Source organism: Oncorhynchus keta, chromosome 21 (genome assembly GCF_023373465.1).
Source record: "Oncorhynchus keta strain PuntledgeMale-10-30-2019 chromosome 21, Oket_V2, whole genome shotgun sequence".
Classification (NCBI taxonomy): domain Eukaryota; kingdom Metazoa; phylum Chordata; class Actinopteri; order Salmoniformes; family Salmonidae; genus Oncorhynchus; species Oncorhynchus keta.
Genome location: NC_068441.1, coordinates 14,587,574 through 14,612,952, shown reverse-complemented (window position 1 = coordinate 14,612,952; position 25,379 = coordinate 14,587,574). Strand labels below are relative to the sequence as shown.

Here is a 25,379-nt window from a genome sequence, read left to right as displayed (position 1 = left end):
AATAGAGAGGGGGGAATAGAGGGAGGGGGGAATAGAGGGAGGGGGTAGAGTGAAAGAGAGGAGTGTGTGAACGATGGAGAATAATATGATGTAGCCATTTAGTACAGGTGGCACACAGATGGGACACGGACCCGGTTAATGAGTCACTGCAGAGGGCCTGGGGACGTGACATCATGAACCAGACGGAGCCCTCTGGCACTGCTGGATAAAGGTACCGGTGTGCCACTCCACATTACCATGAGATGCTTCCTCGCTTGATCTGTGGATTACTACCCACCCCTGCACAGTTTCACTGTGGATGTGGCAGATCAGGAAACAAGACATTATTAAATATTTATTTAACTAGGCAAGTCAGTAAAGAACAAATCCTTATTTACAATGACGGCCTACCCAGGCCAAACCCTAACGACGCTGGGCCAATTGTGAGACACCCCATATGCTGCATGCAAATTTAACCAGGACCCCAGAATCATTATATTACTGATGTAGTGCTGTAAATATACACAGAGTATACCAAACATTAGAACACCTTCCCCTCAGAACAGCAGTTTGTCGCTCTACAGGGATGCTGGTCCATGTTGACTCAATGCTTTGTGTCAAGTTCATTGATGTCCCTCTGGTGGTGGAACCCAGCAGCATTGCAGTTCTTGAGACAAACCAGTGCACCTGGCACCTACTACCGCATGTTCAAAGGCACTTACATTTTTTGTCTTATCCATTCACCCTCTGAATCCATATCTCAATTGTCTCAAGGCTTAAAAATCCTTCGTTATCCTGTCTCCTCCCCTTCATCTACACTGATTGAAGTGGAATTAACAGGTGACATCAGTAAGGGATCATAGCTTTCACCTGATCAGTCGATGTCAGGGAAAGAGCAGGTGTTCTTAATGTTTTGTACACTCAGTGTATATTATACATGACATGATGGCTGATAATCCCTTTCCAACCTAGTAGACTAATACCTACTGAGATGCAGGTTAAAGCCTGGATTAAAGTGAGAGTTAAAGCAAGGCTGTGGATGGAAGACAGGGCAAAGGCCAGGGTTGAGGATGAGGCCTGGGTTGAGGATGAGGCCTGGGTTGGCACTAAGCTTCGGCTGATGTTTGGGGTTGAGCTGAGGTGAGGTTCAAGTCTTACCTGCTATGATCTTGACTGGGACACCTCATAATTGCTCACGTTGGTATGTAGGTAGGTAGCTGGAATGAGATGTGGGTCCAGTACTGTATGTCCCAGGTTCTAATCTGAAACTGGGTGAGAGTTAAAGCAGTGAGGGCTGGTGATGGGGGGATGCCCAGTGTGCATGGAGGTGTAACAGATGGTGTTAATACCAAACAGAGGGCTTACTGTCACCCTGTATTAAAGGGATACTTCAGGATTTTGGCAATGAAGCCCTTTATCTACTTCCCCAGATTCAGACGAACTTGTAGAAACCCTTTTTAGGTCTCTGACATAAATGCAATGACTGGAAGTTAAAACAATGACTGGAAGTCTAACTGCTAGCATGCGAGTAGATACCATGGACTTCCAGTCATTGCACTAAGGCTACTTGGCATTGGCTCTACCTATAACTTCCTTCATACTGGACAGAGACCTAAAATTGGTATCCACAAGTTCATCTGAATCTGGGGAAGTACAGTACCAGTCAAAAGTTTGGACACACCTATTCATTCAAGTTACAATTTTTTACATTGTAGAATAATAGTGAAGACATCAAAATTATGAAATAACACATTTGGAATCATTTTGCATTCTTCAAAGTAGTCCCCCTTTGGCTTTGACAGCTTTGGACACTCTTGGCATTCTCTCAACCAGCTTTACCTAGAATGCTTTTCCAACAGTCTTGAAGGAGTTCCCACATATACTGAGCACTTGTTGGCTGCTTTTCCTTCACTCTGCAGTCCAACTCATCCCAAACCATCTCAATTGGCTTAAGGTCGGGTAATTTGGGACGCCAGGTCATCTGATGCAACATTCCATCACTCTCCATCTTTGTCAAACAGCCTTTACACTGCCTGGAGTTGTGTTAGGTCATTGTCCTGTTGAAAACAAATAATAGTCCCACTGAGCGCATCCAGGCTGGATGGTGTATTGCTGCAGAATGCTGTGGTAGCCATGCTGGTTAAGTGTGCCTTAAATTCTAAATAAATTACCAACAGTGTCACCGGCACTGACACACCATCACACCTCTTCCTCCATGCTTCACGGAGGGGAACCACACATGCGGAGATCATCCATTCACCTACTCTGCGTCTCACAAAGACACAGCAGTTGGAACCAAAAATCTCAAATTTGGATTCATCAGACTAAAGGACAGATTTCCACCGGTCTAATGTTCATTGCTCGTGTTTCTTGGCCCAAGCAAGTCTCTTCTTCTTAGTGTTGTCCTTTAGTAGTGGTTTCTTTGCAGCAATTTGACCATGAAGGCCTGATTCACACAGTCTCCTCTGAACAGTGGTTCTTGAGATGTGTCTGTTACTTACATTTACATTACATTTAAGTAATTTAGCAGACGCTCTTATCCAGAGCGACTTACAAATTGGTGCATTCACCTTATGACATCCAGTGGAACAGCCACTTTACAATAGTGCATCTAAATCTTTTAAGGGGGGTGAGAAGGATTACTTTATCCTATCCTAGGTATTCCTTAAAGAGGTGGGGTTTCAGGTGTCTCCGGAAGGTGGTGATTGACTCCGCTGTCCTGGCGTCGTGAGGGAGTTTGTTCCACCATTGGGGGCCAGAGCAGCGAACAGTTTTGACTGGGCTGAGCGGCAACTGTACTTCCTCAGTGGTAGGGAGGCGAGCAGGCCAGAGGTGGATGAACGCAGTGCCCTTGTTTGGGTGTAAGGGCCTGATCAGAGCCTGGAGGTACTGAGGTGCCGTTCCCCTCACAGCTCCGTAGGCAAGCACCATGGTCTTGTAGCGGATGCGAGCTTCAACTGGAAGCCAGTGGAGAGAGCGGAGGAGCGGGTGACGTGAGAGAACTTGGGAAGGTTGAACACCAGACGGGCTGCGGCGTTCTGGATGAGTTGTAGGGGTTTAATGGCACAGGCAGGGAGCCCAGCCAACAGCGAGTTGCAGTAATCCAGACGGGAGATGACAAGTGCCTGGATTAGGACCTGCGCCGCTTCCTGTGTGAGGCAGGGTCGTACTCTGCGGATGTTGTAGAGCATGAACCTACAGGAACGTGCCACCGCCTTGATGTTAGTTGAGAACGACAGGGTGTTGTCCAGGATCACGCCAAGGTTCTTAGCGCTCTGGGAGGAGGACACAATGGAGTTGTCAACTGTGATGGCGAGATCATGGAACGGGCAGTCCTTCCCCGGGAGGAAGAGCAGCTCCGTCTTGCCGAGGTTCAGCTTGAGGTGGTGATCCGTCATCCACACTGATATGTCTGCCAGACATGCAGAGATGCGATTCGCCACCTGGTCATCAGAAGGGGAAAGGAGAAGATTAATTGTGTGTCATCTGCATAGCAATGATAGGAGAGACCATGTGAGGTTATGACAGAGCCAAGTGACTTGGTGTATAGCGAGAATAGGAGAGGGCCTAGAACAGAGCCCTGGGGGACACCAGTGGTGAGAGCGCGTGGTGAGGAGACAGATTCTCGCCACGCCACCTGGTAGGAGCGACCTGTCAGGTAGGACGCAATCCAAGCGTGGGCCGCGTCGGAGATGCCCAACTCGGAGAGGGTGGAGAGGAGGATCTGATGTTCACAGTATCGAAGGCAGCCGATAGGTCTAGAAGGATGAGAGCAGAGGAGAGAGAGTTAGCTTTAGCAGTGCGGAGCGCCTCCGTGATACAGAGAAGAGCAGTCTCAGTTGAATGACTAGTCTTGAAACCTGACTGATTTGGATCAAGAAGGTCATTCTGAGAGAGATAGCGGGAGAGCTGGCCAAGGACGGCACGTTCAAGAGTTTTGGAGAGAACTTGAACTCTGTGAAGCATTTATTTGGACTGCAATTTCTGAGGCTGGTAACTCTAATGAACGTATCGTCTGCAGCAGAGGTAACTCTTGATCTTCCTTTCCTGTGGCGGTCGTCATGGCACTTGATGGTTTTTGCACTTGATGAAACTTGACATTTTCCAGATTGACTGACCTCCATGTCTTGAAGTAATGAAGGACTGTCATTTATATTTACTTATTTGAGCTGTTCTTGCCATAGTACGGACTTGGTCTTTTACCAAATGGGGCTAACATTTTTCTAGTAATTTCATATTTTTGACATTTTCACTATTATTCCACAATGTAGAAAATAGTAAAAAATAGAAAAACCCTGTAATGAGTAGGTGTGTCCAAACCTTTGACTGGTACTGTAGATAAAGAGCTTCATTGCCAAAATCCCGAGATAAACACACCATCCTCATCAACACACCATCGGGACAGCCAAAGGCTCTCATGCACAACTATGTGAAGGAGTGGGTCCAGTCTTTTAAGCGAGGACTCTGCATGGTCATCAGAGAAGGAAATCCCCTCCTGCCCTCCTGAACCTCAGGCACAATTATGGGCTTTAGTCAGCAGAATATAGGGAGAGCCTGCAAATCTCTCTTTATCAATATAATCAACATCTGAGGTTGACAAATTGCAGAGTGTAGCCTTTCATTGTTTTGTCTCTTTTCGCCTTCCAACAGTCATTTCATCCCACATTGATTCATCAATTCCAATGTCAGTTACTATCAAAGGTCAGGTATTAGGCTACCTATGTCGCTGTGCAGTGTGTGTGTGTGTGGACTGACACTGCGTTGTTAGGGTGACTTCTTACCATGGTAATTGGACACACATGACGAGGGGGAGATGGTCAGTAAAGCCTCAGCCATTCCTGTCACGCGTCTTCTATTCACCAGCCTGGGCCCCCATGAGTGTGTGTATCTATATGCTGTGTGTGTGTGTGCATAGTGTGATAACACACCAGCATTCTTCAGTTGTAAATAATTGAATCAGGCTATTTAAGTCCCCTCAGAGCGGAGCTGTAATTCGGTGCAGTTTTGCTCTTAAGGACCGGTAATTATGCCTGTTAGGGACTTCCAATACATCTCAAGACCTTCACTTCTTTCTCCAAGTAGGGAACCAGTTACATCTGTGCTGTTAGACATGTCGAGACAAGGTGCTGTATGAAAAGGCACATTTTCCAATGAAAATCCATAGACCAACTTCTGTCCACATGCCTAATGTGATCTAATACTCTCTTGCTATATATCAGTCAAAAGTTTGGACACACCTACTCATTCCAGGGTTTTTCTTTCTTTTTTTCACATTGTAGAATAACAGTGAAGACATTAAAACTATGAAAAAACACATGGAATCATGTAGTAACCAAAAAAGTGTTTTATATTTGAGATTTTTCAAATTAGCCACCCTTCTTCTTGATGACAGCTTTGCACACTCTTGGCATTCTCTCAACCAGCTTCATGAGGTAGTCACCTGGAATTAATTTCAATTAACAGGAGTGCCTTGTTAAAAGTTAATTTGTGGATTTTCTTTCCCTCTTAATGCCAATCAGTTGTGTTGTGATAAATTAGAGGTGCTATACAGGAAATGGTCAGTCAATCCGGAAAATGTCAAGAACTTTCTTCAAGTGCAGTCGCAAAAACCATCAAGCACTATGATGAAACTGGCTCTCATGGGTTCCGCCACAGGAAAGGAAGACCCAGAGTTACCTCTGCTGCAGAGGATAAGTTCATTAGAGTTTCCAGCCTCAGAAATTGCAGCCCAAATAAATGCTTCACGGAGTTCAAGTAACAGACACATCTCAACATCAACTGTTCAGAGAAGACTGTGTGAATCAGGTCTTCATGGTCAAATTGCTGTAAAGAAACCACTACTAAAGGACACCGATAAGAAGAAGAGACTGGCTTGGGCCAAGAAACACAAGCAATGGATATTAGACCGGTGGAAATCTGTCATTTGGTCTGTCTTCAAGGCAAAGGGTGGCTACTTTGAAGAACCTAAAATATACACTATATTTAGATTTGTTTAACACTTTTTTGGTTACTACATGATTCCATGTGTGATATTTCATAGTGTTGATGTCTTCACTATTATTCTACAATGTAGAAAATAGTACAAATAAAGAAAAACCCTTGAATGAGAGGGTGCGACCAAACTCTTGACTGGTACTGTGTATGTAAACTAATTATAAAAAGTCATTATTGTGAATTATAAAAGTAATTTTTTTGAGGACACTCAAGTGAGTTAACACATTCAGTACTCTCTGCCTCTGGGATCCCAGCAGAGACAGGAGAGTTCTCCATCTTTATGTCTCAGCTGTCCATCTGACCACCATCCCATGTATGCATACCTCATTAACCAAGACACAGCGTAGTGTTCTCAGAACAGAACCATCTCTGACACACGAGAATAGAAAGATGTGTTCTGTGTGCATCGCTGGGCAATGTGGTAGTGTTAACAGTCATGGTCATGATCCAGGAACAAGCTCTGGGATTCAGACTCTCTCTGTGTTTCATCCAATGAAGACCTCTGTCCTCTAACTTTAGCGTTGTCACATGACCCTGAGTGCCGTGCATGCCTGGGCCAGTGGAATGTGAGGAACATTGGTTAATTGGCTAACACATTCTAAAGACATTATATTCATAGTAATCGGAATGCTCTTCATGAGCCCTAAACTGAAAACAAGAGAGTGCCAGTCAGAAGCACAAACAGACATAACAGATATACCTTGGTTAGCAGTTTCCACAGTAACAGGTGGTCTATCACATAACTGAAGTGCTTGACTTCTTTTCACTCTCTTTGTTGGCCTGGAGTACTTTAGCTTTATTTGAAATATGTAATAGTCATTATCTTGGGCAGGATCAACTTAATTCTACAAATAATATGCTAATTGAAAGACAAGCTTTTCTGGAGTTGGCATGCTTTGGATGTTACATACTTTTGACACATATTGTGCTTATCACAAGCCCCCAAACAAACACCATATGATAAACACGTATAGAAGTATCCAAACCACATTCCCATAAGAGTGTACTGTGTAAATATGACATAGACCACGACATTCAGTAAGACAAATAACATGTTAGAACCACTAACTAGAGCCATATATTTAGAATAAATATATGGGTCTGGATACTGGTCATTGATCATATTGGGTTGAGTGAGTTTATCCATCCACAGAGATGTGTGGTCTCTCCAGTGGGTGTATTCTGCCCAGAGTCAGCCAGTCCCCAGTGGACCAGACCACTGTCACTGTCCTGCATCAACACAACTCAGGGATCGTCCTCTATGGTGCAGCCCAGAAAGCATATGGCCACAATATGTGGCACTTCTGACAGCATCTTAGCTCTGCTTTAATTAAACACATGGAAAACCCACAGACTCTCTCTCAGTGCCAAACCAGCGTCACACTAACTGACAGTACAACCCCTCTGTCCTTGGGAAATGCCCTGCAGGTCTGAGAAGAAATCAATTCATTAATATGTAAATGAATATATGGGTTGTGTTGATGAAGTAAGACTGTGCTCTGATGAGTTTGAAATGAGCTTCTGCTACCCTTTGAATGGAAGCCATGTATTCAGTTAGATCAATACGAAGATGACTGGAGATCGAGGCGTTTTAGTTTTGTTTTCCAAGACTCATTACTTTGGAAACAATGATGCAGGGACAATGAGCATCTCTCCAGGTATGAGTTAGGCAGTGGCAGCAGGGGCGTCATGCACCCATTATTTTAGAGGGGGGAAGAAGTATGTGACGATGGAGGCGGGGTGATCCAGAGATTTTTGCATTTTTCAAACACCTGAAACAGCTTCTTCCTGAAATCTAAAGCCATAATCATTACGCCTAATTATATGTAAATAAATATGTCTATTTTTCTGCATAGGTTACCTAAGCATCTCTCTTTACCTGTTCAATTGTCATTTAAACCAAGTAAAGAAGCTTTCCAGGTAAAAATATAGGTAAAAGATTGAAGGTAATGTGAGTTTGAGTACATTTAGCAATTGCTTGCTTTTCTAAAGTCTAGCAAACTTGGTAGCAGGCATGCCAGCTAAGATAGTTAGACAAGCTACTCTAAATTGATTGATAGCCTGAAATGGCTTGGTGGCTAGTTATGTTGGAAGATTGGGAACTTATCTAGCTGGCTAGTTTATAAATCTAACTTCATAAAATTGCTGGGTGGCTAGTATTACAGAGAAACAACAAAACATTTGTGAAATATTTATTAATCAAGAAGGAATCAATTGGCTACATAGCTTGATCACATTCATTTACAAACAAACCTCCTACCCATCACCGGCAGCTCAAATCAAATCAAACGCTGTGTGTGCGTCACTCTACTCTCTCCTCCTCCTGCACCTAGTCCAGTCAGTGTGCCCCCTCTGTAAAATACAGCTGACAAATCTGTTTTGCAAACAATGATGATATATCGTGGGCTTAAAAATTAAGTTTAGTAATTCATTTGATAACTTGAGAAATACAAAAAAACAAGACAAATCTGGGCATGACACCAGTGGCCTAGGGGCCCAGTAAAAAAGGCAAAAAAAGACATAATCGCTCAGTTGTCAGGACAGTAATGTGTCTCGTGTTTGTGCAGCTGTTTTGGTCATAACAGTCAACAAAATGAAAACTCCTGACCACCGCAAAGTATATATGAACACGGGAAGACATGCTATCTAAAGGAACCCACATAAACACACTAATTCACCCCACATGTCAGTAGCCCCCTGGGCAAAAACGGATTGAATCCACGTTGTTTCCACATAATTTCAAACCCCAAAATCAATATGACGACGTTGAACCAATGTGGAAAATGAATTGGACTTGCAAAAAGTAATCTGCGTAAGGGAATGTTGTATTTTTGTCACCCACATTTGACCTAAATCCAATGACGTGATTGTTTTGATTTCACATTAGTTGACAACCAAATGTAAATCAAAACTAGACATTGAATTGACATCTGTGCCCATTGGGATTGGCCTTCACTCACTTTTAATCTAGTGTGTGTAGTTAAATACCTGGTTTTGAGACCTGCAGTAGAAGGGAGGGGGTGGACTAGAGTCCACCCAGTGTACGGAGCTCATTTAAGTGTACATGTAGAGAATTAAAACGATGAGAGAAGTAAACTACTCCTGTTGTTTTGGATGTAAAGGTTGTATTCATTGAGGAGATAGCTTGTGAATTACAAATTGTACTTCAGTAAAGCCCATTTGAATCCCATCCATAGTTATTCATGCGTTAATCCATAGAGATGCATCAGCAGCACATTATCTGGGTTTAGATGTTCAGTTACAGCTCACAAGACATCTGTTTGCAAACAATGCCACAAAGGCCCAATAGTCACAGTATTTATATCACTTCATGACCTCATGGGGGAATGACATTCACTGAGGGGTGACTTTTTAATCAGCGCTTTCGCCACGTTTCCATTCATTTATGCGTTGAGCAGATGGAGGGTGACTGTTCACTGTCAGACAAATGATCACACGAACACACCAGTCTCTAGTGAGGGAACGGACACCTGTCAATCTCTGTCTGAAATACTATTTTATTCCAATGCAGGATCACATCAACAAATTACAGGCATGCATTTTCTAGTCCTAAATTATAGATATTCAATACATCAATGATTCTATCCATACAAAATATAAAAATATGTGGGACCTCATTTACATAGTATTTACATTGCTTCCTTAATTTAGTGAATTTATTAATTCATTTACTTATATACAGTACAGCCTATAAACTTGAGTACACTGGTATATACCTAAATCACATTGCATGAAAAAGCTGGACCTTACTGAATTGTCTGTACCTTACTGTTGCTGCATGGAAATGACATTATTATTACGAGTGCACTTTGGCTTTGATAAATATGGTGACAGACAAGCAGAGTGCAGTGTGAGAGTCAGAGAAATATAACCAATAATCAGGATAACTTGTTCTGAAACATTAAATGGATAAACATGCAACACATTTGTGCTGTTAACCGTTTACCCAACTGCATATCAAAACACTGTCAACCTCACAATACTCATCAACTTCAGAAGTCTGTTTCTCTTTTCTGAACAGATGAACTATGTTAGTTTATACTGGGGGAGGGAGGGCACTTTCTCTTGACTCTTTCCATGGTGTGAATTTTAAGAGATTATGCAGTTCTTGCTTTTCCGGCGTTTGCGGGTGTGCAGCTGTCCCCCTCTGCCGCTCATTTGGTGCGGTCCGCCCACCCCCGTGGAGCTGTACTTGTGGAGGAGCTCTTGGCTGCTCAGGTACCTCAGCTGCACGGGCCTAGGAATGGGCTCTCCCAGGAAGTAACCCTCGTCCTCCGACTCAGACGATGAAGAGCAGGTGGAGCACCACTCGTCCTCATCCTCGTAGTCGTCCCAGGAGTAGGGCCCGGCGAGACGGCGGTGGGCACTGGGCTTCTGCAGGGTGAGGTCAGAGGTGGTGCGAGGGCACTGCCTGAATGGCTCCGGCCCCCTGCACCTCCCCCCTGCACTCCCAAATGTGTCCCTAGTGCCCCGCGGAGGGGGAAACTGGTCATAGTCCTCTCTGACTCTCAGCTGGGGCCTCTCCCTGCGCTCAGCGGCTAGGTGCAGGGCGTTCTCCGAGCGGGAGCGTCTGGAGCGACGGGAGCGGTGGTGATTGTGTCTCCGGCGCTGAGGGGTGTCTTCAGGGGCAGCCATGCCCGGGCCCTCTCCTCGTCTCCGCGTGCGCTCGCTGATGGGCGGGAGGCGGGCAGCGTTGGCGCTGCTCACCAGGCTGACCCTGTCCTCCTCCTGGTAGGTGAAGCCGGCTGGCAGGTGGCTCATACCCATCCCCAGGCCTGGGGGCTCACAGTACTGCAGAGGATACTGCACATGCACTGGGGGCTCCAGCTCCATGTAGGGCTGGCCTGAGGTGAGGCTGTGCATGGAGTCAGAGCTGTGGAACTGGGCCGAGGAGTTGAGGGTGCCCATGTTGCTCTTCTCTGACACGTTCATGCCAGAGTCTTTGCTCAGGTCTGGCATGGAGAAACGAGACAGGTGCTCCTGGCGCTTCCCTCCTCCGTCTGCTGATGTTCCTTCAGAGAAACAACAGGCGGGTTAGTCAGTGGTTAACTTCATCAGTTATCCTCATTGTTATCATTATTACGTCAATAAATCTCATAACCATTGACGTAAATATGAGAAAGGCATACAGTATGTAATTAGCTTTGGATTGGTTGCAGTATTCTGTGAGAAATAAATGTCCTAAGCAGTTAAATATATTGCTTCAAATACAATCACATTAATTAATCATCCCTCCATGGTGAATCTGGAAGAGCTACCTGTAGCGTTGGACAGGGCCAGTGACTCCATGGAACCCCTGGGTGTCTGCTCTAGGGGAGTGAGCTGCTCCGTGAAGCTAAGTGCGCTGATGGGGTTCCTGCTGCGCCCCATCTGGGGAGGCCCCACCTCCCTGTCCTTCTGGAACACATGCAGACTGACCGAGCGCTTGTCAGAGAAGCCGTTGTGGTAGGACAAGCCGTGGGGTACGTCAAAGCTTTGCTGGGGTTTCAGTTTGGGGGGATAGTAGTCCTCTGAACTCTGATGGAACCAGTTCTCATTCATAGAGCGGCCTTTCAGGGCTGAGATGGGCGGCCTCTTGGTGACACCCGTCTCCTTGGACCTGTGGTTTGGTTGGTTGCCCTGCCCGGGGGAGGTGGAGTTATATGCAGTCCTGACGTTGCATTGGCTGAGCAGATGGAGTGGGGTGGGTGTTGCTGTGGGGTCTGATCGGCCCTCGTAGGGGTACGTGTCACGCCCCTGTCCCTGGCTCTTCCATGCGGGCGGCTCGCGGGTCAAACTGGGCGTCTGGCTAGACAGACTCAGCAGGTCCATCTGTAAGGAGAGAGGGTCCACCTCACCCGAACACCTCCCTGCCTGACCCCCGTTCTTTCCAGCCTTGGAGCTGCGGCGGAACTCTCGAGTGGAGCGTGCGCTCTGGAAGGCGGAGTCTGAGGAGTCTGACCCGTTAGGCTCCTCCCCCAGGCTGCAGGAGCGCGAGCAGAAGATCTGTCCATGTTTGGGCAGGAAGGGGCGGCCTAGGAGGGAGCTCTTACAGCGGGCACAGCAGAAACAGCCCTCTGTGGCGTGCCAGTGCTGCCCGTCATATGTCATCTGGCCCTGGTCAATGCCTGAGGGACAGAGGGGAAAAACACTTATAGGCCAAAATGTTAATGGAAAGGACCCAATAATCTTTACTCTTTTGCTCTGTAATGAGCCAATGCCTGCAACAGAGAACCACTAATCATTGTGGAAATACTGTAGGTGCGGAATGTGAAAGATAAAGTGCTATAAGCAGCAAGGCAAATTAAGGCCAATCAAATACAAAACATCAGCTAAATACTCTAGAGGCAGAACTCCCTTATCAAAAGATATAGATATCGTCCATAAACTGGAAAATGTTCCAACTCCATTTTAATAGGAAATGAGTTGGAAGTTCTAAGTAAACCTGAGTGAAGAAAGGCCCTGGGGCTACAACACTTTTACAACATAGTTTAGGGTTAAACTCATTATGTAACATGCATTGCATTTGAAGTATGTTTGCAGTTGCCAGGGAGAACAGTCCTCGGCTAATGGCTGCCATCTGGTTTCAAATGGTTTCTGATGGTTTCAATTTATAATCAGTATTACTCAAATACTTTCTGTATCCTGTATAACAAATAATTACAGAGCTGCATGTCTGTTTGCTGAGGGCCGTGCCAGATCACAGCCTGGGATCCTGTTGAGGGATAAGCAAGCGGCTCTCTGGACTGAGAGGAAAGCACAGAGGTGGCACTGGCCCCACTGGTGATAAGGCGCTAGGTTTACCCTGTGACAAGTTGTCCTGTTTGGTTTGGTTAACGTAGAGAAACTGACCTTGTGAAAATGTATATCTACTGAATCTTGTATATCAACTGATCTTTTCCCCCTTTGTGAAAATGCTGTTGAGTTCATCTAGTCTGTTTTAAAAGACGCTACTTGTATCCGTGCCGTGAGGTATCTGCATGCCAGTGTTGCGTTAAAATCATAGACGGTTAAATTCTACTAAAAGCATGTCATCTTTGCATCATGCATATTTCTCCCTGAAATGTTTCTCCAAAAGCTAAATCCAGGTCATTGCTCTGTTCTTCTAAACATTACTGAAATCTTGCAGCTGAAATTGCGTCCTATTTGTCTTGCTTGACGTATGCCAGTGCTTTAGTCCTCTAGATTACAGCTCATGTTGTTGGATCGAGGGCCCTGCGTTGGCTCTGGTGGATGTGCGCCGTACCGATGTGCTCCCCGCAGGAGTCACAGTACTCTGCGTAGAGGGACTCGAAACAGCTGCAGCAGTAGGGCCGGCCCTCCTTCATGATGTACCGCTGGCCGCCCAGCACCGTCTCACACTCGAAACAGCAGAAGTGCTTCATGTGCCAGTGCCTGCCCTCCGCCTCCGTGCACTCGTCCGCAAAGATGATCTACAGACGGAGAGAGGGAAGAGAGGAGAGAGGGATGAGGACGGTATCCTTTATCATGCTGCTTTTCTCTGAGATGAGAGGCCCTGTTCACCCTATTACAGAGAATGACAGGACAAAGGCTCAAAGGCCTGGCTGTCTGCTACCGTAGCCCTGTCTCTATCCCTCCCCATACTGACAGACACTGTCCTACTGTATTACACCATCCACTCTGTCCCCTCTTTGGGATCGTGTGTATGGAGATCTACTGAAAATCCATGTTTAATTATGCCCATGTTATAGCACTGTATTTCAAGATACCAGATAGGAAAACAGAGGAGGCCTATATTTAAACCATCTACTGTTTTACATGGCAGTTAGTGTCACTAGCCCTTATCGTAGTCAACATACTATTTGTTGTACTTCTGTCATGTGTGTGGATGAGTATGGGAAGGCCTAGACATGTTTGAGTCTCAGAGAGGATTGCTGGGGCCCGGCACATAACGAAAAACTTTACAATTCACATACATTTAAAAACATGAACATGTAGTGTGTGTGTGCATCTATCAGCTACACATACATGTGAGTACAGGCACACAACAAGTAGGTCACATGGGGAGAGGCGTTGTGCCGTGAAGACTTCAAGTGTTGCTTTATTCGATAAAAAAAAAAAACCAGGTTCTCTGTTCACTTGTGCTATATGAGATGGAAGAGAGTTACACTTATGGCTCTGTGGAATACTGTACGTTTCCTTTCACTTGTTCTGGACCTGGGGACTGTGAAAATGCCCCTGGTGGGGTAAGTGTGTGTGTCAGTGCTGTGTGTAAGTTACCTATGCAATCCATTTGGAATTCAAATCAAATCAAATGTATTTATATAGCCCTTCGTACATCAGCTGATATCACAAAGTGATGTACAGAAACCCAGCCTAAAACCCCAAACAGCAAGCAATGCAGGTGTAGAAGCACAGTGGCTAGGAAAAACTCCCTAGAAAGGCCAAAACCTAGGAAGAAACCTATAGAGGAACCAGGCTATGTGGGGTGGCCAGTCCTCTTCTGGCTGTGCCGGGTGAATTCCCAACACGTTTCTTATAAAACCAAGAAGTGACAGTCAGTCTTTCCTCAACTCTAAGCCAAGAGAGACTAGCATGTATAGCACTAATATTATCCCTCTGATTACAATGAAGACCAAGACGTGTGGCTCTGTTCTGGGCCAGCTGCAGATTTGTCTTGCTGCACTTGACCATATGACTGGACAATAATCAAATTAAGATTTAAAAAAATAGAGCCTGCAGGACTTGCTTCTTGGAGTGCGATGACAAAAAAAGCAAGACCTTCTCTTACCAAACATTGAATCTATAGGTTTTGACCATGACAGTTTACAATCTAAGGTAACACCAAGTCATTTAGTCTCCTCAACTTGTTCAACAGCCACACCATTCATTACCAGAGTCAGCTGAGGTCTAACACTTAGGCAATGATTTGTACCAAATACAATGCTCTTAGTTTTAGAGATGTTCTGGACCAGTTTATTACTGTCCACCCATTCCAAAACAGACTGCAACTCTTTGTTAAGGGTTTCGGTGACTTCATTAGCTGTGGTTGGTGATGCGTATATGGTTGAATCAGCAGCATACACGGACACACATGCTTTGTTCACCCACGACTGTGTGGCCGCGGACAACTCCAACACCATCATTAAGTTTTCAGATGACGACAGCCAATCACCAACAACACTGAAACAGCCTATAGGGAGGTCAGAGACCTGGAAGTGTGGTGCCAGGACAACAACCTCTCCCTCTACGTGGGCAAGACAAAAGGCGCTTATTGTGGACTACAGGAAACGGAGGACCGAACACGCCTCCATTCACATCGACGAGCTGTAGCGGAGCGGGTTGAGAGCTTCAAGTTTCTCTGTGTCCACATCACTAAGGACCTATCATGGTCCAAATACACCAACATAGTTGTGAAGAGGGCATGACAATGTCTCTTCCCCCTCAGGAGGCTCAAAAGACTTGGCATGGGCCCTCAGATCCTCAAAAAGTTACACAGCTGCACCATTAAAAGCATCTTGATAGGCTGCATCACCGTTTGGTATGGCAACTGCTCGGCATCCGGCTGTAAGGTGCTACAGAGGGTAGTGCTTACAACCCAGTACATCACTGGGGCCGAACTCCCTGCCATCCAGAACCTCTATACCAGGTGGTGTCAGAGGAAGGCCCTTAAAATTGTCAAAGACTCCAGCCACCCAAGTCATAGACTGTTCTCTCTGCTACCGCACAACATGCGGTACCGGAGCGCCAAGTCTGTAACCAAAAGGCTTCTTAACAGCTTCTACTCCCAGGCAATAAGCCGGCTGAACAGTTAATCAAATTTCTACCAGGACTATTTACATTGACCACCTAATTTATTTATTCATTTTTTTGCACTGACTCCCTTGCACTGGCTCTATGCACACTCACTAGACTACCCACACACTCATACATACTACACCGACACTCCAACACACTACATACACACTGCTGCCACTCTATCCTGATTGCCGAGTCACTTTTACCCCTACATACTGTATTACCTCAACTACCTCGTACCCCTGCACATTGACACTGTACTGGTACTCCTTGTAAACTCAGAAAAAAAAGAAACGTCCTCTCACTGTCAACTGAATTTATTTTAAGCAAACTTGTGTAAATATTTGTATGAACATAAGATTCAACAACTGAGACAAACTAAACAAGTTCTTCAGACATGTGACTAACAGAAATTGAATAATGTGTCCCTGAACAAAGGGGGCGGGTCAAAATCAAAAGTAACAGTCAATGCAGCTGGTGGCCACACCAGATACTAAGTACTGCAGTGCATCTCCTCCTCATGGACTGCACCACAATTGCCAGTTCTTGCTGTGAGATGTTACCCCACTCTTCCTCCAAGGCACCTGCAAGTTCCCAGACATTTCTGGGGGTAATGGCCCTGGCCCTCACCCTCCGATCCAACAGGTCCCAGACGTGCTCAATGGGATTGAGATTCGGGCTCTTCGCTGGCCATGGCAGAACACTGACATTCCGGCCTTGCAGGAGATCACGCACAAAACGAGCAGTATGGCTGGTGGCATTGTCATGCTGGAGGGTCATGTCAGGATGAACCTGCAGGAAGTGTACCACGAGGGAGGAAAATGTCTTCCCTGTAACGCACAGCATTGAGATTGCCTGCAATGACAACAAGCACAGTCCGATGATGCTGTGACACACCGCCCCAGACCATGACGGACCCTCCACATCCAAATCGATCCCGATCTCGGTGTAACGCTCAGTCGTTCGACGATAAATGCAAATCAGACCATCCCCCATGGTGAGACAAAACCGCGACTTGTCAGTGAAGAGCACTTTTTGCCAGTCCTGTCTGGTCCAGCGACGGTGGGTTTTTGCCCATAGGCGACGTTGTTGCCAGTGATGTCTAGTGAGGACCTGCCTTACAACAGGCCTACAAGCCCTCAGTCCAGCATCTCTCAGCCTATTGTGGACAGCCTGAGCACTGATGGAGGGATTGTGCATTCCTGGTGTAACTCAGGCAGTTGTTGTTGCCATCCTGTACCTGTCCCATACGTGTGATGCTCGGATGTAGAGATCCTGTGCAGGTGTTGTTACACGTGGTCTGCCACTGCGAGGACGATCAGCTGTCCATCCTGTAGCGATGTCTTATGCGTCTCACAGTTTCGGACATAGCAATTTATTGCCCTGGCCACATCTGCAGTTATCATGCCTCCTTGCAGCATGCCTAAGGCATAAGGCAAGCAGGGACCCTGGTCATCTTTCTTTTGGTGTTTTTCAGAGTCAGTAGAAAGGCCTCTTTAGTGTCCTAAGTTTTCATAACTGTGACATTAATTGCCTACTGTCTGTCAGCAGTTAGTGTCTTAACGACCGTTCCACAGGTGCATGTTCATTAATTGTTTATGGTTAATTGAACAAGCATGGGAAACAGTGTTTAAACCCTTTACAAAGAAGATATGTGAAGGTATTTGGATTTTAACTAATTATGTTTAAAGACAGGGTCCTGAAAAGGGACATTTCTTTTTTTGCTGAGTTTATATAGCATCGTTGTTGTTTTTATTGTGTTACTATTGATTTTTTTTATTTAGAAAATATTTGTCTTACATTTTAACTCTGCACTTTTGGGAATGGGCTCATAAGTAAACATTTCACTGTTATGTCTACACCCGTTGTATTCAGCGCATGTGGCCAATACAATGTGATTTGTGTTTAGCAGGGTCTGCTCCTACCTCGTCGCAGGCAGAGCAGCGTGGTTTGAGTCTCTCTGCGTGGTGCCGACCACAGTAGATCTTCCCTTCCTGGTAGAAGTAGATGAGGTCCACCAGCAGCTCGTCACACATGCTGCACACGAAGCAGCCAGGGTGCCAACACACGCCGTGGCCCGCCCGCGACGCAAACACTGCAATGTCACCTCCGTTTATCTGCCCTCCACACTGGTAGAGACAGAGAGATGGTAGAGGAGAGAGGAGAGATGGTAGAGGAGAGAGGAGAGATGGTAGAGGAGAGAGAAGAGATGGTAGAGGAGAGAGAGAAGATGGTAGAGGAGAGAGAGATGGTAGAGGAGAGAAAAATGAAGCAGGGAGAGGAAGATTTGAAGAGGAGAAAGGTACAGGGAGTGGGAATGAGGGGGCGAGACATTGAGATATGGTAGGGAGGGGAGAAAGGAGGGGTAGAGTGTGAAGGAGACAGAGGGACATTTGGAGAGGTGGGACAGAGACAGAAAGGGAGAGAAGAGAATCAGAGATCTAACTGGCACACAGACCTGTTACGCATAGAGGTCAGCCAGGGGAGGGAATTCAATCAATACAAACCCTTAGAACAATCTGCTTCCTTACACACTCATTCCTGTGGTTGTCTGCTTAGCAAGAAACACAGTGAATAAAACATGGATACAAACCGGGCATACGCATAACAGAGCACTGCAGAACTTGCCTCAGGACAGTAAGGGAATGACTAGGGGCTGAGTGTTTTTCTGAATGAAAACAATGTGGTGTAGACTAAAGCAACATAAAGATTTGTTTATCTAGACTGCGACCTTCAGGAGATCAAATCTGGAAGGTACGTTCCAAGGCACAGTATAACGTGAGGTGAAGAGTTAGGATCAAAAACACAGCATCAAGGATCCTAGAAGCCATCAGTGTGTCAGTGTGACATTTGTTCTGGCCAAGCTACTGGGAGAGATGAGGGAAAACACAGACAGGCAGATCTACCACAGTTGAGAGGCTGGGTCATGACTTCATTGTGAGGCTCCATTTTTATCAGCTTCTTTTAAAATGTCAGCTGAGCTCTTCACGGGGTGAATCACAATAAAAGACAGAAATGTCAATGGGTGCTGTCAGATTCTACCACAAAAGAAAGGCGAGTCCTTTGCCTATACAGTATTTTCTTTGATCACTTTTGTAATGTGTTTTTTTTTTTCGTGTGAGAGATGACTATACGCGTATTTCTATCATATCCATCCAACTATGGCCACCCCTGTATAACCTCTACCATGTGTCTGTCCTACCTCTGCCCTTCTCGTGTGAGCGCCTGTGAGTGAACCAGTCCCATTCCCACCGGAGTTACCGTACCTGCTCACAGATCGCTCCCGTCATCGTCACGGGAAATGGTCTCACATTGCCGCGGCCCAGATTCTCCCGTTTCCGTTGGTTACTGAAGAGTTTGAGCTCCCTCTTCTCTTCATCGTCCAAAGTGTTACAGTAACGCACCTGGAAAACACACAGATTATTCAACATGTAATAAAGGGCTGCAGAGACAAAGACAAATGATCCAGAGTTAGAGACACTAGTGAGTTAAGATGTCACTGTGACAAATGCCCCCTTCCCAATATCTGTGTGCCCGGGAGGCAGACGGGAGGAGGGATAAGGGTCTTACCTCATTGTCGTGTGGGGGCAGCTGATGGAGGAGTTGTTTGATGCGGTGCTTCTCTCCTGGGCTGTTCACATAGGGAACCTTGTCCTCGGGCAGGGAGCTGTAGTAGTGATGAACCTAACGGGAGAGAAACCAGGGCTGGTCAGGCCACTACCACTAGTGACATGGTACAGAGATTGGCCCATAAGTGAGTAATACTATATGAGTATTGGAAGAAAATGTCAAAAGTTTGGACACACCTACTCATTCAAGGGTTTTTCTTTATTTTTTTATTATTTTCTACACTGTAGAATAATAGTGAAGACATCAACTCTATGAAATAACACATATGGAATCATTTAGTAACCAAAAAAAGTGGTTACTACCACTTGAAACTCCTTCCACAGGAACATACACATACAGTAAATTACAGTAATGAACCGTGTGAGTCAGACAGAGGCGTAACGCCCATCTCGCTATTCAAAATGACTGCTACATTCTTTACATTATGCCGGCCAACAATGAATGTCATCTTGGTGAAATGTATTAGTCTTTCAGAGTTACACAGGGGGGGGGAAATCGGGGCCAGTGTTCATCAATGGCCGTGATTTCAGGAGCATCGAGCGCCAGAAGACGGAAAGAGAGAGAGGGACGAAGAGATTAGGGCGCCAGAAGTACAGGAGAGGCAATTAATATGTGCTGACCACAGGGCCACAGGTAGCCAATTTTAATGGCCCATCTATCTAATGAATGGATCTTTGGACTGGAACCTGTCAGCTTTGTCCTTGGGTGCGGTACCAAGGGCCTGGCACCAAAACTATATGGATATCCCTGAATAATGAAGACGCCTTCTGCATTTATTCACTGCAACAAAATAACAACACATATATAGATATTGAAAGCCTCTGACATCCAAACTTAAAACAAAACACTCTGCAACATGTTCTATGACACGAGGTGTACTGAGAAACGGTCTCACACCCCCCAGAGCCAGTAAGGATGAGCAGATTGGAATAATAATAATCGTAATTAGGGCCATAGAAACTACACTGAACAAAAATATAAAGGCAACATGCAACCATTTCAAAGATTTTACTGAGTTCCAGTCCATATAAGTAAATCAGTCAATTTAAATCAATTCATTAGTATCTGGTGTGACCACCATTTGCCTTAAGCAGCATGACAGATCTCCTTCGCATAGAGTTGATCAGGCTGTTGATTGTGACCTGTGGAATGATGTCCCACTACTCTTCGATGGCTGTGCGAAGTTGATGGAAATTGGTCAAGACCCTGCTGAGGATGAAGAGCACACAGATGAGCTTCCATGAGACGGTTTCTGACAGTTTGTGTAGATATTCTTCGGGTTTGCAAACCCAGATTCATCAGCTCTCCGGGTAGCTGTTCCCAGATGATCCCACAGGTGAAATAGCTGGATGTGGAGGTCCTGGGCTGGCGTGGATACACGTGGTCTGCAGTTGTGAGGCCGGTTGGAAGTAGAGCCAAATTCTCTAAAACAATGTTATAGGCAGCTTATAGTTGAGAAATTAACATTCTATTCTCTAGCAAAAGCTCTGGGAGACATTCCTGCACCCTCCCTAAAAACTTTAGACATCTGTGACATTGTGTGTTGTGACAAAACTGCACATCTTATTGTCCCCAACACAAGGTGCACCTGTGTAATGATCATGCTGTTTATTCAGCTTCTTGATATGCCACACCTGTCAGGTGGATGGTAAAGGAGAAATTGGTAAAGGATAAATGTCTCACTAACAAGGATGTAAACAAATTAGTGCACAAAATCAGAGAGAAATAAGCTTTTTGTACATATGGAACATTTCTGGGATCTTTTATTTCAGTTCATGAAACACTTTACAGCTTGCATGTATATTTTTGTTCAGTGTAAATGGCCTCAGATTGAATCTTCTCTCTAATTATACAGAGAATATACAGCTTTTAAAGGATAAATCTAATAGCAGGGTTTATGTTAGAAACCAACCTCCCCCACAGCTGTTTTTCATCTCCGTTCACGGGAGAGACCGACAGCGTCTAGGACACAACCAAAGACCAATCCTGACACACTATAACAAGCAACAGTGAGTGTTTATTGGACATATCACACTAACAAAAAACACCATGGCAACAGCCTGCCACACATGGGCAAGAAGGGAGGACTGCCATTCCAAAGTACAATAAATAGTAACAGACTGACATTTCCTTCAATGTAAGTGTAAAGGTTATCTTTACATCTACAAAAGCATGAAATAATAAAAGCTTTAAGATTTGTACCAGATCCTCTTGGATGACAAAAGCAGATTATTCCCCATCTCTTGTGACACTCCGTGATCTGCCTCTTCAACAGCAGAGACATCTGTAATGGCTTCTTTAGTAACATATTTGGTCTCAGCTTCCCGTATCCTGGCAACTTCCTGACATTTTATTACCTCTGACATCGAGAGAGAGAGAGAGTGCATATTGGCTGGGCCTTCCTGAGACCAGAACAGTCAATAATGGCAGTCCTATTAAAAATGAGTAAAAGCAATGTTCAGGAAACTCAGTTCCCTTTGAATTAAAAACCAATAAACTCTGATACCTGGTTTCAGAGATAACAAACGCATGATTATTGTGGCTGGAATACAGCTGAAAATCTGTTTCACATTGCTAATACAATTTTGTTACTGCACGAATCCAGACATTCATTACAGAGCAAGGGGAAATCATGTTTAGTTATTCCCAGTCTTTGTGGACTGCTAAAATATGTAGTTACAGAATGGTGACTTGACACCAGTTGAGACTGAATAGCAGGCTCCTCCTGATGGAGCAGTGGGACTGTGTCCCTGAGGAGAAACCTACACCTGGATGGAGCTCAGATTCTACAGATTAACTGGTGGTATTCACCATCTCCCTCTGTGGCTGGGCAGGGCGTTGAAAAGTACCTCAATGGGTATCCTCCCCCCACCGTGCAGGGTCAAAAAACACATTTCTATGACTTGACTGACTTGTACGTCAGGTTTGGAAGAGCTTTACTGTATAGGTGGAAATCCAATGTACGTAAGTATGCAACCAGCAGTAAATCCTACAAACTAAAGCTTATTTCCTCAATGCAAAGCCTCTCCTTTAACGGGAACATTCCCAGTCTCACTGCCCTACTGCTTTGGAAAGCCATCCGTCAGTCTATCCTCTCCAGTCTCCAGTTTGGCAGGCCGGTGTTCTGCTGCTTTTAAAGTGGAGCTTAATTAACTGGAGGTCACGTGGCCCTTGGGGATGAAAAATGGCTGTGCTCAGCCTTGCGCGACTGAAATGGGGGACGAGTTAACAGTGTATTGACCACCCCATTGCACAGGCATTAAGGCTTGCTAACAGTTCATCAAGAAAATGAAACTCATATGTATAAATGTTTCATTGTCTAATAAAAATAAAAAACTCCCACACACGCACACCTTCGGTACACAAGGGCCTTGTGAAGATGGTTTCTTGGATGCTCACAGGCCATGGCATGTGTTTCTGCATATCCCAGCCTAGCAAAGTCAACAACGGGCTCCTGAAACCACGAGTAAACAGTTTGCAAGCAGAAGGAATTAGATATTAATTCAAAACCCGGCGTCACGTAACCCTTGTAAACCAAATCGTCTTACTTGAACACCAAACACGCAACATAAGCCGGTGAAGAAATCTTTGATCCAAAACAGAGGGAAATCAAACCCTACTCCCCGGTGTGCGTGTCCATCTTTCATACCTGTTCAGGTTTGAGCCCCGGGGGCACCCAGGCATACTCCTCCAGCGCGCAGCCTGAGTCGTCGTCTGAGGTGGAGTTCCTCTGGAAGTCATACATCAGCTTAGTGACGGTCTTCTCCATCTCTAGAGGCACGGCCGTCATCACATGCTCCTCAAGCCTGCACTTACAATGGACACAGATCTTCCTACAGGACACGGGGACAGAGAGCAGAGACGAGTTAGAAAAGCTTACAGTAGACACAGATCTTTCTTCAGGGAAGATAAAAGTGATCAACAGTTATCCATCCATAGGCAAAGCTTAGAGTGGACACATGTCAAAGTGAATAGTGATATTAAACACTGTTTAACCAGGACATATGTCTTGTACCTACGGCAAAATGTGGGTTGAGTTCAGAACTCTTCCAATGTCTATCTTTGTTTTGAGGGTTTTCTATTGCAAAGCAACGAAGCACATGAAATGTAAACTCCACAATAGTTCAAGGGCCAGGGTTCAAATGTCAAGGCTTCCTGCCGTGCGTCTCACCGAGCAAGAAGGATCTCAGAGACATTCTAGCTCCCACAATTCTCTAGGTAACGCGAGTGAGGACATAATGACAAACCGGTTAAGGAAATGATTCGCCGAGCAACTGCTAGTGATGGAAAGCAGTACTGTAAATACACATTTCTCCTCCTGTCTTTACAAGGTTACCTTCAAACTGTCTCAGATGCTCAGACAAGATAAAACTCTGTTCTCATTCATCAAGAACCAGATAATGGGTTAACAAACCCACACAAGGTATCCGTTTTGTTTGCATACAGAAGAACAATTGCTAATGTTTGTTAGAGGCTCTTTCGTTTGTATGTCCTTGTCAATCTAAGCATAGTATATGTGACTTGTGCCCCCCTTAAAAACAGAACAAACTGAAGTTATGAACTAGGCTACACCCAGACACAGATACACATGGTGAAAGCCCTCTGTTAGGGCAGCAGACCCTGTAACCAGCAGACATTGGGTTAGCCTGCAGGTCATATCCACTAACCTCTGCTGCGCCTCAGGCAGCCAAACCCATAATCCAGCCAGACGCCTGGTGGGCAGCACAGGGTCAGAGGAACAGGGGCTTAAGGCCTCTTTGGACGGCAAAAAGAAACAGAACAGTGTAGTTAGCTAGATACACCACCTGATATAGCCTCACCATCCAAAGAGCGTTTCTGCCTTTATAAACAGCAAACTAAACATTTGCATCTGCAATGGGTTGTTATTAACTAGTTATTTAAATGAGCATTATGAAGTGAAATAGAGAGGGGGCTGATTACTATTGAGAACAAAAAAAAAATGACATGGCTTTGTAAAGATGGATTCCCCAATTATGTTAGTGGAAAACTTTGACATGTTAAAAATAGTTAAACTAGTGATGCATGTCTGGGGTCTAGTACATGTCTAAAAGGCAGATATCTGCTTCTTCAATATCCTTTGGCAAGGGCAATCTACCTGAGCTCCTGGATGCGATTGGCTTCAGAGAGCAGTCTCCATGAATATTAAAGCAACATATACTGAAATGCCAAGATATCTAATCTATGAATACTGATGGAAGTGGTAAGTAGTACATGGAGCCAGGCCTTGCAGACTAAGTCGCCAGCTCTCTGACAACCAGTTCATCCGTACAGTGGAGGAGAATAGATCATTAAACAGCCCATCCCAGAGGTAGGACACCTAGCCTGGGGCTAAAGCATCCGGAGTCCTCTCATTACAATACAGCAGTCCCCCATCATTACTAATGGATGTGTGATTAACAGGAGACAAACACACGTACTCAGACACACACACACACACCGAATGTACGTTAGAACACATGAGAGATGATTCAGGAAACCACGCCAAAAGAAAGAAGAATTTTTTTAAATAAATATGCCACACACACACCTCCCACTCCTCTTGATGCTAGCGGATTCCTTCTGCCTTTTTGGTGGCGAGCAGGCTTAGCGATAGGGGTTTAAATATAGCCTGGAGGAGTACATTGGGCCTGGAGGAGAGTGTTTCACACTGCATTCCTGGTTAGAGTAGTGTCTCTGTTTTAAAATGATACAGACAGAGAGAGGCCTTACAAAACACCAAGCCAATGGTTCCCCTTGTCTTTGAGCTGGGCATGTGAGCAGGAGGGCTGGAGTCCCGTGAGACCCATGAGTCTCTCTCCAGATGGAGGCCATCGTCCAGTGATTCACCTCCCAAACATCTGATCTCCCTGCTTCAGAATTAGCAGAGATATGCCCAGGGCCTAAGCCTCTGATTTACAACATGCTGCACATGACTGAGATTTCCAGCCTGAAACACTCTCCCATGTTACACTAGTCATCTACACGACTTCAATTGGGGGGAATGGAGTACTCTGGTA

At 45.3% G+C, this 25,379-nt stretch overlaps 1 protein-coding gene across 5 annotated transcripts in view; it reads right to left on the bottom strand.

The window, feature by feature from the left end:
* Positions 1 to 8,151: 8,151 nt before the first annotated feature.
* The window catches only part of LOC118400166 (prickle-like protein 2), a 127,981-nt gene continuing 110,753 nt past the window's right edge, over positions 8,152 to 25,379 (bottom strand). For all 5 annotated transcript variants that reach the window (XM_035796720.2, XM_035796718.2, XM_035796721.2 and 2 more), the window contains 7 exons: positions 23,012 to 23,195; positions 19,303 to 19,416; positions 18,999 to 19,136; positions 17,658 to 17,861; positions 13,220 to 13,406; positions 11,253 to 12,101; positions 8,152 to 11,006 (listed from right to left, as the gene is read on the bottom strand). In XM_035796720.2, the coding sequence (XP_035652613.1) occupies positions 10,084 to 11,006; positions 11,253 to 12,101; positions 13,220 to 13,406; positions 17,658 to 17,861; positions 18,999 to 19,136; positions 19,303 to 19,416; positions 23,012 to 23,152 (2,556 nt within the window). In that variant the 5' untranslated portion in view covers positions 23,153 to 23,195 and the 3' untranslated portion in view covers positions 8,152 to 10,083. The remainder of the gene's footprint in view (positions 11,007 to 11,252; positions 12,102 to 13,219; positions 13,407 to 17,657; positions 17,862 to 18,998; positions 19,137 to 19,302; positions 19,417 to 23,011; positions 23,196 to 25,379) is intronic.